The 14,115-nt window shown below is 52.3% G+C and overlaps 6 protein-coding genes across 6 annotated transcripts; 1 reads left to right on the top strand and 5 right to left on the bottom strand.

Annotated features, from left to right (window-relative positions):
- Positions 1–118: 118 nt before the first annotated feature.
- On the bottom strand, positions 119–825 carry ASPGLDRAFT_173079 (adenylyl-sulfate kinase; the record flags this gene model as incomplete). The annotated part of the gene is made up of 2 exons (XM_022542783.1): positions 802–825; positions 119–746 (listed from the first exon to the last, which is right to left on the bottom strand). The coding sequence occupies exons 1-2, from the start codon at positions 807–809 to the stop codon at positions 119–121; spliced, it is 636 nt and encodes a 211-aa protein (XP_022400284.1). The 5' UTR covers positions 810–825.
- A 565-nt stretch (positions 826–1,390) lies between these two features.
- ASPGLDRAFT_48148 (S-adenosylmethionine synthetase) lies at positions 1,391–3,127 on the bottom strand. The gene is made up of 4 exons (XM_022546834.1): positions 2,971–3,127; positions 2,860–2,917; positions 2,771–2,798; positions 1,391–2,706 (listed from the first exon to the last, which is right to left on the bottom strand). Exons 1-4 carry the CDS (start codon positions 3,045–3,047, stop codon positions 1,706–1,708), a joined length of 1,164 nt encoding a protein of 387 aa, XP_022400283.1. The 5' UTR covers positions 3,048–3,127; the 3' UTR covers positions 1,391–1,705.
- Positions 3,128–3,346: 219 nt separating this feature from the next.
- ASPGLDRAFT_128156 (putative signal sequence-binding GTPase GPN3) lies at positions 3,347–4,231 on the top strand (the record flags this gene model as incomplete). Its single annotated transcript, XM_022540770.1, has 1 exon — positions 3,347–4,231. One exon carries the CDS (start codon positions 3,347–3,349, stop codon positions 4,229–4,231), a length of 885 nt encoding a protein of 294 aa, XP_022400282.1.
- Positions 4,232–4,418: 187 nt separating this feature from the next.
- Positions 4,419–5,429, bottom strand: ASPGLDRAFT_414125 (Apq12 family protein). Its single transcript, XM_022545403.1, has one exon. It carries the CDS (start codon positions 5,144–5,146, stop codon positions 4,607–4,609), a length of 540 nt encoding a protein of 179 aa, XP_022400281.1. The 5' UTR covers positions 5,147–5,429; the 3' UTR covers positions 4,419–4,606.
- Positions 5,430–5,600: 171 nt separating this feature from the next.
- ASPGLDRAFT_67179 (uncharacterized protein) lies at positions 5,601–11,844 on the bottom strand (the record flags this gene model as incomplete). Its single annotated transcript, XM_022549101.1, has 6 exons — positions 5,601–5,685; positions 5,740–7,280; positions 7,336–8,145; position 9,522; positions 10,284–11,586; positions 11,652–11,844. 6 exons carry the CDS (start codon positions 11,842–11,844, stop codon positions 5,601–5,603), a joined length of 3,933 nt encoding a protein of 1,310 aa, XP_022400280.1.
- Positions 11,845–12,173: 329 nt separating this feature from the next.
- On the bottom strand, positions 12,174–14,022 carry ASPGLDRAFT_48139 (H(+)-transporting V1 sector ATPase subunit H). Its single transcript, XM_022546833.1, has 3 exons — positions 13,649–14,022; positions 13,054–13,576; positions 12,174–13,006 (listed from the first exon to the last, which is right to left on the bottom strand). The coding sequence occupies exons 1-3, from the start codon at positions 13,941–13,943 to the stop codon at positions 12,394–12,396; spliced, it is 1,431 nt and encodes a 476-aa protein (XP_022400279.1). The 5' UTR covers positions 13,944–14,022; the 3' UTR covers positions 12,174–12,393.
- Between the last annotated feature and the right edge of the window lie 93 nt (positions 14,023–14,115).

The following is a 14,115-nucleotide window of genomic DNA, read 5'->3' as shown; positions in this document are numbered from 1 at the left end:
TAATTGCATGTGTCTAATCGTACAATGCCAGTCTACGAAGTACAAAAATCAACATATATACATGTTGTATTCCACACGATCCATCTACCTAACTACGGAGTATTCATAGAGTACAAACTTACTCCTTCTTAGGCAAATACCCCTGCTCATCCAAATAAGCAATAATCTCCCTAACAGCCTCCTGCACGGGCTTCTGATCATCATTCACAATCCGCACCTCCGGCTTCAACGGCTCCTCATACGGCGCACTAATCCCCGTAAACTCCTTAATCACCCCCTCCCTCGCCTTCTTATACAACCCCTTCGGATCTCTCTTCTCCGCAACCTCAACAGGCACATCAACATGCACCTCGACGAACGGCAATCCGCTCTCCTCGCCAGGCGTGGCCACCTCGTGCAGCGCGCGCGCAGTATCCCGGTCCATCCTGTAGGGCGAGATGAACGAGGTGATTGCGATCGAGGCGCTGTCGGCGAAGAGCTTGGCGACTTCGGCGATGCGGCGGATGTTCTCGTTGCGGTCCTTCTCGGAGAAGCCCAGGTCCTTGTTGAGGCCGAAACGGATGTTGTCGCCGTCGAGGCGGTAGGCGTGGACGCCGCGGTCGTGGAGGAGTTGGCGCTCGAGTTCGACGGCGATGGTGGATTTGCCGGACGCGGAGAGGCCGGTTAGCCAGATTGTTAGGCCGCGTTGGTTGCGCAGGGTGCTGCGCTCTTGGCGGGCGAGGGCGCTGGCGTGGTAGGTGATGTTTCTGGTTTGTTAGTGCTTTTGCTTCTTCATTGCTTGCATATGGGTAGGGGACATACGTAGCCATTTTTGTGGTGGTGGTTGTTGAAGGAAGAGAGGGAGAATGCAGCAGGAGTCCTGAGATAAAATTCTACAACGGTACCGTGGCCTCTGACAGCGGGGCGCTGATCGCGGGGTTGATGCTGTCGGTGTTGATTGAGCACGCCATCGCTATTTTTTTTAACTCTAAATTCTCGGGCTCGAATAGAATATAGTACTACGAGGACATTCATGTCTATTCAGTTTCACTGTAATTGCGCCTGGAATTGCTGTATACTTCTCATCTTTGCGCGGTGGGGTGGTACTTCTGCTAAGTTCCAGGGGTTGATGTACGCAAGCTGCGGGAATAAAGATGCAGTACTGTAGCCAATTGTTTCAATTAGACAGTCGACTATGCATATCAGGACAAAGAGTGTATACGGTGCATTGTGTCCTAGGCTACTCCATACTGGACTTCAATACGATGATAAGACTACTTGCGAGGCGCCAACTACTGATGAACTGCAGTGATGCTAATGTTTAATTTAGCAGCTTCTCCTAAGATACCTTCCAACAGCCGATATCTAACTTGTACCGCCTATATAGACGATGTGTAGGAGACATGTTGAAGACAGTCGCTCCTAGAAACGCCGAAACATCCCTTCCCATCCAATGCCAGTGGTATCATGTTGAATTCATCTTCGCCAAACCCATCTCGTTGCAAAGATAACAATGCAAACAAACAAAAGAAAATACAACTCACAAAAAACAGACAACATAAAATCCAAGACAAGGCTTTTTATATGTCTATAACCGTGCTTTGAGTTGTTGAAAACAAAGCGTAAAAAATTACATCATCACATTCGTGAAAGAAAGAAAAAAATGGCAGGTATTAAAAAGTACAGTTCTTTTTACGCGGCCACACTCAGATTAAGTGGCACACGCTTAGAACTTGAGAGCCTTGGGCTTCTCCCAGGAGAACTCCTGGTTGGTGAAGTGACCGTTCCTGGCGGTCGCGGCGTAGATGGGCTTGGCAAGGTCAAGCTCCTTGACAATGACACCGGGACGCAGGTCGAAGTTGTTGCGGATGATGTCGACCAGCTCCTCCGAGGACTTGTCGGAGGTACCGTAGGTCTCAACAAAGATCGAGAGAGGGTCAGCGACACCAATGGCGTACGAGAGCTGGACAAGGGCACGACGAGCGAGCTTAGCGCTGACGAGAGACTTGGCGATCCAACGGGCGACGTAAGCGGCGGAACGGTCGACCTTGGAGTAGTCCTTGCCGGAGAAAGCACCACCACCGTGAGCACCCCAGCCACCGTAGGTGTCGACGATGATTTTACGGCCGGTCAGACCGGCGTCACCCTGGGGACCACCGATGACGAAGCGGCCAGAGGGCTGCAAGTGGTAGACGGTGCGGTCATCGAGGAGCTCGTTGGGGATGACCTTCTTGATGACCTTCTCCTTGAGGGTAGCACGGATCTCCTCGGTGGAGACATCGTCAGAGTGCTGGGCGGAGATGACAACAGTGTCCACACGCACGGGCTTGACAGCACCGTTGTCGTGGGCGTACTCGATGGTGACCTGGGTCTTGGTGTCAGGGAGAACCCAGGGGATGGTGCCGTCAAGACGGGCCTCCTTCATGGCGTGGTTGAGCTTGTGAGACAGCAAGATGGTCAAGGGCAGGAGCTCAGGGGTCTCGTCGGAAGCATAACCGAACATGATACCCTGGTCACCAGCACCGAGCTTCTCGAGGGCTTCATCGTAGTGAAGACCCTGAGCAATGTCAGGAGACTGCTGCTCAATGGCAACCAAGACATTGCAGGTCTTGTAGTCGAAACCCTTGTCGGAGGAGTCGAAGCCAATGTCCTTGATGGCGCCACGGATGATTTTCTGGTAATCAAGGTTGGCCTTGGTGGTGATTTCACCGAAAACCATAACCATACCTGCGCTTATCAGTACATGATCCACAAGGTACATGCACGTGCAATTGAGTGATAAACCACTTACCAGTCTTGGTGGCAGTCTCACAAGCAACCTGAAGCCGCACAGTTAATTGATTGGTCCGATGTAAGATTACTGATAGCGATCAATCCTACCTTGGAGAGAGGGTCCTCAGCTAAGCAGGCGTCGAGAATGGCATCGGACACCTGGTCACTACTCAATGTCAGCTCAATTGTTCGTATAGAGGACAGAGAACAGATACGCACGCCATCTTATCGGGGTGACCCTCACCCACCGACTCGGAGGTGAAGAGGAAGTTGTTCTTGGGTGCGACGGAGCCCATTGTGACTGAGAATGACCGAATGTACGGGAAAGAGAGTACGGAGAGGAGAATATGGATAGGGAAAGAGAGTAAGACGAGCGTGAGAAAAGGAGAGAAAAAGAAGAGAGAGAGAGGGGAAGAGGAGAAAAACCAGGCGGGGAACGGGATATTCAATTAATGCGGGCCGAAAATGCACGATGGCGCGATTCCGGGCGGTGTGACCTGGCAGAAAAAGTGGGCGGCATTTTTACTTGCCGAGCTTACACGAGCTTAGATACGCTGCAATATCGATTCTATAAAAGTCCAAGAAACAAGGGATAATGTCCAAATTCGGCGCATTAGTGATGGGCCCGGCAGGAGCCGGCAAAAGCACCTTCTGCAGTGCCCTAATTCAACACCTCCAAACCACCCGCCGCAGCTGCTTCTACGTCAACCTCGACCCAGCCGCCGAAACTTTCGCCTACGAGCCAGACCTAGACATCCGCGAACTCATCACCCTCGAAGATGTAATGGAGGAGCTGGAACTGGGCCCCAACGGCGGCCTAATCTACTGCTTCGAGTTCCTTTTACAAAATCTGGATTTCCTATCAGAGGCGCTGGACCCGCTCAGCGAGGAGTACTTGATCATCTTCGACATGCCGGGGCAGATCGAGCTGTATACGCATGTGCCGCTGTTGCCGTCGCTGGTGCAGTTTCTGAGCAGGCAGGGGCCGTTGAATATCTCTCTTTGCGCGACGTATTTGCTCGAGAGTACGTTCGTGGTTGATAAGGCGAAGTTCTTCGCGGGCACGCTGAGTGCCATGTCGTCCATGTTGATGCTGGAGATGCCGCATATCAATATCTTGAGTAAGATGGACCAGGTGCGCGATATGATCTCGCGCAAGGAGTTGAAGAGGTTTACGAATGTGGATGTGCAGTTGCTGCAGGATAGTGAGGGTGGTGAGGTCGGCGAGGACGCGGCGGGTGATCCCTTGTCGAAGGATGCGTTGATGAGCGGGGGGTCGTTCCAGCAGCTGAATCGGGCCGTTGCACAGTTGATTGATGATTTTAGTATGGTTTCGTTCTTACGGCTAGATGCGCAGGACGAGGATAGTGTTGCGGGCATATTGAGCCATATCGATGATGCTATTCAGTATCACGAGGCGCAGGAACCAAAGGAGCCCAAGGATGAGCAGGAATTCGATCTGGAGGATGGGGATGAGTAACGTCGACTTCCCGAGAAACCTGACCACCACCAATCGAGAACAGAATGTCTTATCTACGAGTTACACTCGCACCACGCCGTCACAGTCGTCGGACACCGGTCAGCTGAAACCCAGCAAACACACCGCTACCGACCGGCGCAGGAAACCATTCCGAAAAGAAGATACCCATGCTATTAACACCCATGTATCTAAGATGCATCCGCTCAGCCATAGCATAACACATAGCAACATAATCATGACCGCAGTCAAGTATACCATTCCAATCCTTCCTTCCAACTCAACCAACCATTATCCGTAAACCACAATCTTCGCTCTCGTAGCAAACGGCAGTCCACAGACTATAACTTCCTCCAAACTCCCTCACGCCCCTCAAGATCATAACTCCCTCCCATACTGCCCAAAACCCTGCCCACCAGGTGCACCCCCCCCATCAACCCCCCTCTCAAACTCCTCCCAAACCCCCTTCGCCAACCCCAAAGCCCTTCCAACCTCAACCCCCGCCCTCTCAACACCCACACTATACACCCAGTACCCAACAGCAAGTATGACTCCCCAAAAAACAACCCTAAAAACCAACCACACCCAAAACAGCACCATGCGCCGCGTATAGTCCAGGATCTTCAGCGAGAGGAATAGAATGAGGAGCAAGAGAAAGACGGAAACGAGGTCCGGCGTTGAAGAGGTCAGGAGCGAGGAGAGGGGGGTTAGGAAGTAGGGGTCGAGGTAGGTCGTGCGGACGGTTGTGAGGTGTGTGGTGAGGATTTCGGGGGTGGTGGTTAGGTTGGCGAGGAAGGGGTTGTTGATTAGGAGAGGGTGGAGGTATTCTGTTTTTCTGTTAGTATACCTTGATCGTATCCGAATAGGTTTGTTGTGTAGAGGGAAGTGGTTGGGTAGCGTACCTGGTATGAAGTCCATGTTGAGTGATGACTCTGTATTGCGTAGATGTGGTAGTTGGGGAGTGTGATGTGGAAGATTGTTTTTTGAGTCTGTCTCTGTCTTGCAGGAATAGCTATCTTCTTTTAATAGAAGTCTTTCATTCTTGACTTCTTGGTTTCTTTGTAGAACGTTGAATGTTGAATACCGAAAGTACGGCAGTAATCAGCGGCAGTCGATGCAAAACAAACAAACCGCGGAAGGGATTATCTATATCCGTCACATGCATCTACTACCTCTGTACAGAGTACACCTCTGCACAAATCAAAGAGACATCGCACAATTATGATTATCTATATACAGTAGTAGTCATCCACATTGTTATGTCAATCAGGCCTGGATATCCACAATTGGGCCCTGAATCATCAACCAAAAACGCCAGACACTCATCGTGATGGTATAAATATACAAAGCTGATACAAGAGGGTATGATTAATTACTGACTCAACAGAGTCTTGAACAGCTCGCGCTCGGCCAGGATTTCAGACTGGAGTTTCCGGGTTTGACGGAGTGCCTCGTCTCTGTTTTTCGTTAGCGTCAATTCTTGACAATAAAGACGAGGAAAAGGAACATACCTATCCGACTGCAGCTCAGCCACATCAATCTGCGCCCGGTTCATCCGTCCAACCACTTCTTCCATCTCCATGTCAGCGTTGCGCAGGAGTCGCTCGAGCTCCCGGACCCGTTTGGCCAGCATCTCCGGCTGGACAATCTCCGTCAATGGAACTCCATTGCCGCTGGTAGTCTTATCCAGACGAGGAGAGCGAGAGCCAAAGAAAGGCGACTGTGGCGGCCGCGGGGAGAGGGCCGCAGGGCTGCGAGATCCGTTCTTCATGCGCTGGAGCTGGTCGCTGTGGTTGTCTTCCAACTGACGGATCTCGTCTTCGTGCTTGGCCATCTCCTCCTCGGAGAGTTGCTGCGCTGTCAGGAGCATGTCCTCTAGCGACTTGAGCTGCGATTGCAGCTCGTTGATCCGGGCAGCAGACACCTGCTGATCCTTCTCACCCTGGCCAATGGCCTCGGCCAGACGGCGACGCAAAGTGCTGTTGGACTCCAGCTGCTTCCGCACATGAGTCGTCAGTGCCTCCGTCCGGTTGAGCGATTCCGCCAATTCGCCGGTCGCCTCCACTGGCGACTGGGCGACAACCTGGTCACGGTCGGCCTGCAATTGCTCATAGGCGGACTCGAGAGAGGAAGTAGTCGCCAGGACTTCGGCAAATCCGTCGCGTCCTTCGGCCGCTACTCCCGAATTCTCAAACAGGGAAACGTCGTGCTCCTGCAGCAGCTCGCGCAACGAAGAAGTTTCCTGCTCTGCGCGATCCAGGTCCATCTTGAGACCTGCCAGACCCTTTTCGCACTGCCACTTTTGCTCCAGGGCATCCTCGGCCCGTTGACGGAGGTCGTTGACCTCTTCGCGCAGGTTACGGACGTCTCGTTCGTAACCCAGTCTGCGCGGGGACCCTGCTTCCTGTGCACGCGCCAGCTCCATCTCCAGCATCCGAGAACGCTTTTCGTACTCCCGGGCCTGGACCGATTGGCGCGCAAGCAAGTTCCGCAAGGTCTGGTGGAGCGCATCACGCTGCGCCTCAACGTCATTCATGCGATCAGCCAAATTCTCGCGAGTGTCACGCTCCTTGCCCGAGAACGAATTCGACCGGGAGAGCGAACTGGGCCGGGAAGGCTTGGTGTGCATGCGAGCGAGCGAGTTCGAGCGCGACATGCTGATACCCAAGCCCGAGGTCCTTCCCCGCGAGGACCGACCATCATCCTCTTCGGCGATAGATGCGAACCGACCGCTTTGGAGCTGAGCCAACGAAGCGTTTTCGATCTTCAGCGCCTCGATTTCTCCCATCAGACGTTCGATTTCGGACGGGTCAGCCGACGACGATGGAGGCTTGTGGGTGCCACCTGAGATCTGCGGGACTACTTCGTCGCGGAGATGGTCTCGTTCGTTCCGGAGTTGCTCAAGTTCCACCCGCATGGCGGTTAGAAGATCCTCAAAGTTGTCTTTGATCTGTCGCTCCTCGGCAAGCTTTCGACGAGTGGAGTCCACCGTACCTTCCAGCTCGCGGTTTCGAGAGGACAAATCTGAGAGATTGACTCTTTCACGGCGAAGCTATGACAGTTAGCCATTGATGCTTTCACGTCGATAAGTCAATGCGAAAACTTACCTGCTGAACCTGGCTTTCTAGTATCTGGACATGCGATTCAGTAGCCAGTCGTTTTGACCGCTCTTCTTGCCATTTCTGTGAAAGGTCGACCTTGAGCTGTGCGCGTTCTTGCTCAGCGGACCGGCGAAACTTCTCCAGATCCTCCGAACGGCCAGAATCATGAGGATAGCGGATGGTGGAACTGGTCCCGGAGTCGGAGAAGTAGTCACTTGTGCGCCGATTTGTGACGTCGAGTGGCATTTCCGACTGGAGTCTCTCGACGAGATCCTCGAGCTCCATCTCGCGGCGAATGGAGCCTGCCAACTCGGAGCTGATTTCACGCAATTCATTTTCCAGCTCGGAGACCTTGGTGTCAAGAATCGTGGCACTGCTGAGGGAGCCATTGCGGGCGGGTTTGGAGTTATCGAGGGGAACGGTGGTAGAGGGTGTGATGGAGAAGGAGGCGCTTGGAAGAGAGGGCGGCATGGGTGAAGCAAGCGGGGACCGGCCCGCGTCTGATATTTCTGTACTCGAGGATTCGGCGCCGGGAGAGGTGGGGCCTTTCCAGCCAAAGAAGGAGCTAATTTTCCTCCCGGGGGTTTTTGGTTGTTGTTTAGAATCGAAGGAGTTGGCGGATGAGCTCCGCGCACCGGCGGAATCTATACGGAGGGGAGGAGGGCGGTTGTTTTCGGGCGGGTGCAGGGCCATCGCGGGCTGGTCGCGGTGATGGCCTGCTGGCGGGGAGGGGAGCACGGGGATGAAGGGTTCGCTGACGAGACGGCTGTGGAATTGGATCCCATTCGAAAATTGTGAGCCGTAGTCAACGTCGTGCTCCGTAGCGGGTGCGGAGGGAGTATTGTCTGTGGAGGGACCACGATGGGGGAGTCTACCAGAGCACACACGTCAGTAATGAGCAATTGGTCGCTAGTAGATAAAGTTTAGGATGAGAAAGGAGAGGGAAAAGACAAGAATCAATATCGAAAAGTAAAAGAAGAGGCCAGAATAAAGCACGAGGCAGACAAAGCCCCGGCGGATAAAGAACGAAACCCAAACATAACGTACCGATCCAGGTCCCTTGGCACAAGAAGGGAGTCCTCATCGACCAACGAGGAAGCAGAGGAAGCCAGCGAAGCAGGGGACAGAGGACCCAGAGAGGGATCTTCAGCAAATGCAATTGGAGGTTGAAGATGAGGGTATTCGCGCGGCGTTTCGCCCGGAGGCGGAGGGGGCGGCGGAGGAGGAGGAGCAGCGAGAGGCGCAGAAGAGGACGTTATTGGAGCAGAGGGAGAATATGAGACAGAAGGAAAAGAAGAGGCTGCTGACGTAGCAGCATTATCCGGTAAGGGTTTTCTCGAGACCGGGGGATGTGGTGAGTAGCTAGAAGAGGGAGAGGAGGTTGGTGAAGGAGAAGAGGGAGTGATAGTCTGGAGCGACACAACAGGAGAGGAAGGTCGCACTGGACCGTCTGGGGGAATCATTGGCAGCGCATGGATTGGCAAAGATAGTCAGCAGTCAGGGAGGATGATCCAAAGTGTATTGAGTAAGTGAGAGTAGAGTACGTAGTAGAATGAGTGTGTCGTAGTTAGAGTTAGAGAAGATAAAGAGCCTACCGAAAAGGAGTTGGAGACGGTCCGGAGTGTGGAGGTCTACACTTAATGCACTGTCCATAGTACAGTACTTCCCTTCTACAAGTATAGTATTACTATCTGTTTGTATAGACTCTACATGTATTATCTCTTCTCTTTTTCTTGTATGTTCTATTCTACCTGTACTCTGTACTCCCGCTCATTCTATCTGTCCTGTACTCTGTACACTCTGCCATCACGATATTCCTCTACTCTGTACCGCATTTACTACTGCCGCCGATCCGACCCACATTTCAGGGGGGTCTCCAGCATAGTAGCACATTTGAATGCAAACAACTACCAGCCAAAGTTACTATTAACGCCATGGAAACACCAATTCCAAGACCAGATAGAATTCACATAACCACGGTACAACCAATTGACCCATGGACACACCTACCTGTATATACTCTGTACTCTACTCGCACGCAGAGCACACAGTACTCTGTACAGCGCGTGTAGATCTCGGTCCCCTCCGAGCATCCCTATTACAGTAGCCCTTCAACACGGCCTGCAGACAGCTCAGGGGTCCCTGCACTGAAGCTCGGACTCGTGAGATTGATAACGTCGTGGGGTACTTACCCTATGGGGACGGCTACATATCGAGTGCGTAGGGCACATGTCTTCAGTGCAATATGTGTATGGATTGATGGACTGGAAGGGAGCAGAATATTCAGTTCTAAGACATGAAGTCTTGTACTTGCAGAGTATCTGTACTGTACCTGCTTGCCCGATAAACAAACTCAGGGGTCTGCAAGGGACTGGAGATATTGGACGGGACAAAGTACGTACTTCTGTCTATCTGAAGATTCCGCTCCGTACTTTCCACTCCGTCCAGCCAATGTATATTCCGTATCATCCCCTGTCACTGTCACTTCAAATAAACTCGGAAAAGCAATAGCTAATGCATGTCAGTGTGTGATTTCACACAAAGGTGTTCTGTTCACACTGTGTGATCCGGATTTATGTCCCGGTGTTATTGACAGTCTGTGCTATTTGTACTCTGTATTTGTATTTACTCCGGAGTACTTGTAAACTGGCCTAGAGATGGTCCTAGTTTGTATATCTACTCCGTGGTCTGTGCTGTGGCCACATATGTATATTTCAAACAGAATATTGGCCTAGACCAGCCCTAGGAATATATAACTGCACGCAAGCCAGCAGATAATAATAGAACACAAATATACATAGTAAGCCTATCCTATAAAACTCCAAATATATACATAGCACGTAAAACCCAAATATAGACTCCAAACGACCATACATAGCATACATAGCACATCCTGGCTCGTAACAATGGCAAACGCATGATTCAAACCAGTTCAATACGGGATAAAATCAAACCTCATCCGATCCAAATAATGACTCCAGTCTTCCTCCTCGTCCATCTGATTCGTCCAATATTGCTCTAGAAACTTTAATGACTGCAGCACATTCGGTACACGGATCGTATCGTGCAGCAACGCGAGTAATCCTCGTACCTTCTCGCGATCGTCTCCTCGTGCTTCGCATCCAGCGATAAATAACGGTGTTGTTAACATCACCCACGGACTCAGTCCGGATGATGGACCGATTTCTGCTGTGCATTCAAGGATGCGCTTGACGGATGCTTGCACGGCGGATGATGAGGTCGGGGTTTTTCGTAGGCGACGGCGGATCTGGATCAATGCGCTGTGCTGGAATGCTTCGTTGCAGAGGATGAATTCTCGAATAGATTCTACTGATAGTCCCTCCACTATACCGGGGTAGAACGTGGGTACAGTCCCGGCTTCCCGGTCCATCAATTGGTGTACCGAGGATTCCAGAGCCGATGCTTCATTCTGGACACTGACTTCCTCGCTTCCATCTTGGAGACTCCGGCTCTGATGCCGTCTCCAAGCAGCTGCACCAATCCCCCGGAATATCGCAGACAAATGCACAGTGAAACCCCAGTAATCATCCAGATAATCCGGCGAAGAACCCTCAGGCTGCGCCGCAGGCAACTCAGCCTGATCAGTAACACCCCCAATCGGCGGCCCATTCCCCGTCAACGCAGTAAGCGACACAATCGACCGATACCACCGATCCAAATACCACCGGAACCCCTCTGCCTCTCCCCCTCCTCCCTGCCGCTGTCGCGCCGCTGTCGTCCCCATCAACGCCCTCGCCCCCTCAATATGCGCCCGCCACGAGTTCGGATGAATAGCCCCCGAGTGAATCTCCGCAAGACACAACGTCCTCGCCGTAGCAAGAAGCGCATCTGACCCCCGCGTACTGGGATTCTGCAATTCGTTTCGGAAATGTTCCAGGCTGAGGGCCATGAAGCGTGCAATTTCGGGCGCTGACTTGACCGTTTCTGATCGATTGTTTACCGCTTGCAGGTGGATCGCGGAGAGGGCTGTTGTTGCGTAGAGGAGGGAGGGGGTTTGGAGGGCCATGGGTATGAGCATTTTGCAGATATCTGTCTGCATTCCTGAGTGACAGGCGGTGATTTGGGAGGCATCGTGGATGAAGTGGTGGAGGAGGGATTTTTGTTCTGAGGATAGCGACGAGAAGGGATCGACCGGTCGTGTTAGGAGGTGGTTATCTGTGGGAGAGGTAGGTGACGATTTCACGATGGTGTTGGCGTTGCCGTTGGTGGTATATATAAATTCCCCGGGGGAGTATTCTACCAGCAGTCAGCACTCCGTCACTCAACAACATATATCCCCAAGGATAGAGGGTGTGACAAACCAAACTTTTGCATCCCATCCCCCACACAAGCCCCAAACCTCGACCGCGAAAACGCCCGTCCTCCCCATTGCAGCTGCATCGCATACCGACACTGCGCACCCGCCGTCTGACATCGACTGCAGACTGGCCTCTGCTCGTCACATTTTTGACGTCGCGCCTTACATCTTTTGCATCCCGTGAACGACCGAGACATAGGTGGTCCGTAGCCTCCGTCCTTTTATTGCAGTGAGATGTATTTTGCGGGGATTTTTCTCGGGGGACTGCAGATCGGAGGTTGCGGACTTTAGAAATTGTTCGGAGGGCGCGGTTTTGAGATAACGAGCGTAGAGATAGATATATCAAGGATAGTAATAAGGTAAATGATAGTGTTGTCAATGTTGAAAGAGAGACTGAAAATGAAGAAAATATGAGAAACTCAATCGTCCGGGTGCCGAGGAATTGGCTTGGAGAATATGGTTCGCTTCTCCTCTCGGTGGCGGGACTGACGTAGAGCCGATTGGCAGTGACTTTTGGATCTACTGTTGGAGAACAGAGTATTGGATATCCATTGAAGGTATGCTCTAACATATATCAGACTGGCTAATTAGAAAGAAAAACATCGTTGCCCTATCCACAAATACACAGATCAAGATAAGCAAAGGCATAATACGCTGGACAACACATAATAAATGCAACCAAAGAATAGTATTCATTTCAAATCACACGCATAACAAACCCAGAACACAAACAGAAAGCAAAGACATTAGTTATCAAAGGTATAACGGAGCCATTCCCCGACGGCTCGCAGACTCTCCCACCGTACCGATTCATCTTTGTCGGCCATCAGTTCCATCACGCGAGTCTTGAGCCCCAACCTCTCGAGCTGGTTCCGCCGCTCTGGCAGCACCTTCACCAGTTGGCCCACGTCATTGCACCCGATCGCCAGCACTTGCTTGTCGTTGTCCCAAGGCTTGGCAAGGATCTCTGCAAGCTTCTTAGGATAGGCGCCGTTGCTCTCGTCCAAGATCCGACGCGCATTGTCTCTCCAGAATGTGGGGTTCCGATGCGGCGGCGACCAACGGAGGTGGCCCGATTGCAACTCGGCTGCGTATTGATCGAATGTGGTCTGCGTCTTGGTGTACTCATCGAGCATGCTGGATAGGGACCTGAGGTCCTCGAGGAGATCCTCGTCGGTCAAGTGACGGCTAGAAAGGTTAGTTAGGAGGGCGGGTAAGCGGACAAACGCTGCGACGGGAAGCAGGGTGGTTTGGTTCTCGGAGAGGAGGTTGTGAAGGGTTGCCAGAAGAAGTCGCGTTGTCTTCTCCTTGGGCGACACTCGCAACAGTTGTGTGTAAAGTTGGATGAGTTCATGATCACTGCGTTTGTCAGCACTGAATATGCTCTTCCCACGGAGAATACATACGATTGGAGATCGTCGCCAACCAGTTCAGCTTCGAAACTTAATTGCCACAAGACTAGCAACACGCGGTACAGAAGCTGAATCCCAACACCACCGGCAAGACCGGGCTCAATGGCCCGTACACTGCTGCCACCAGCCGTGCTTGATCCATTGTCCTTTGCTCCAGCGGCGGCACGGAGGATCTCGAACAACGGCTCCACGGTATCCTTTCCCTGGTTCCAGAAGAGCTCTCTTGCCCTTGCTGTTCGAAGCAATGCAGAGTATTCCTGGACTCCAATGTCTTGCAATCCGCTATCTTGATTCCGGACCAGGGTGGAGAGATAAGCGTAGAGCTGAGGAAGCGCCTCGTCATCTCTGGCAGCGGGTTTCGATGACGACACTAAGCTTGTAGACACGAGGTTCGTCAGGAATGTTGAGGTGAGCAGCGGAATGGGATCTTCAGCGTTCGTAGAATGGCGGAGGAGCGGGAGGAATGGCTTGTAGGGGTCGGCGTGCGCAATCAGCGCAGAAGCGAGTGACGGGGCATCTGCAATAAAGAACTCTGTCTTAGTATCCTTCCTCCATAGCAACCAAACAATGCATCAATTCAAGATCATACCGGTAATCAAGTCCACCGCCAACACCAGGATGTACTGTACAATATCGGTCCTCTTCGACGCCGAGTCCAGGACACTCTTTCCATCTCCACCCCCAGCAAACAAGCTGACATATCCCTGAAGATCTCCATCAACAGTCTGACGTCGCTGCTCCTTGCGAACCTTGTCCACGGCCTTGATCTTCTTCAGGTGGTCGTCGGTGATGTTACCAGCTCGGACAGCTCCCTCCCATGGGATAGGACGGGCGCGGATGTTGTTCTGCAGGGAACTGAGATACGTTGGCGGTTCCAGCGACATTGTTGACACGGGTCCTTTTCCAAATTGTCAGGTTGTACTGTTGCGATTGGGGAGTACTCCGTAGCAAGCAACGGAGGAATGACAGTTACCCTGATATGATGGAACGTTCAGTTGTCCGCCGTCGGCCCAGTCCCCACGCCAAGAGATTAGCCTCCCGGAGCGGAAAACGCGC

The sequence above is a fragment of the Aspergillus glaucus genome (assembly GCF_001890805.1).
Source record: "Aspergillus glaucus CBS 516.65 unplaced genomic scaffold ASPGLscaffold_12, whole genome shotgun sequence".
NCBI lineage: Eukaryota > Fungi > Ascomycota > Eurotiomycetes > Eurotiales > Aspergillaceae > Aspergillus > Aspergillus glaucus.
This window is presented reverse-complemented; position numbering and strand designations above follow the sequence as displayed.

Excerpts from the sequence above, each read along its gene's own strand:
- ASPGLDRAFT_48139 (XM_022546833.1), bottom strand. The coding sequence starts at position 13,943 with ATGTCGCTGGAACCGCCAACGTATCTCAGTTCCCTGCAGAACAACATC. Across the intron at positions 13,577-13,648 it reads GGCGGTGGACTTGATTACCG|ATGCCCCGTCACTCGCTTCT; the intron begins GTATGATCTTGA and ends TCTTTATTGCAG. Across the intron at positions 13,007-13,053 it reads GTTGGCGACGATCTCCAATC|TGATCATGAACTCATCCAAC; the intron begins GTATGTATTCTC and ends TGACAAACGCAG.
- ASPGLDRAFT_48148 (XM_022546834.1), bottom strand. The coding sequence starts at position 3,047 with ATGGGCTCCGTCGCACCCAAGAACAACTTCCTCTTCACCTCCGAGTCG. Across the intron at positions 2,799-2,859 it reads CTGAGGACCCTCTCTCCAAG|GTTGCTTGTGAGACTGCCAC; the intron begins GTAGGATTGATC and ends GTGCGGCTTCAG. Across the intron at positions 2,707-2,770 it reads TGAGACTGCCACCAAGACTG|GTATGGTTATGGTTTTCGGT; the intron begins GTAAGTGGTTTA and ends TGATAAGCGCAG.
- ASPGLDRAFT_414125 (XM_022545403.1), bottom strand. The coding sequence starts at position 5,146 with ATGGACTTCATACCAGGTACGCTACCCAACCACTTCCCTCTACACAAC.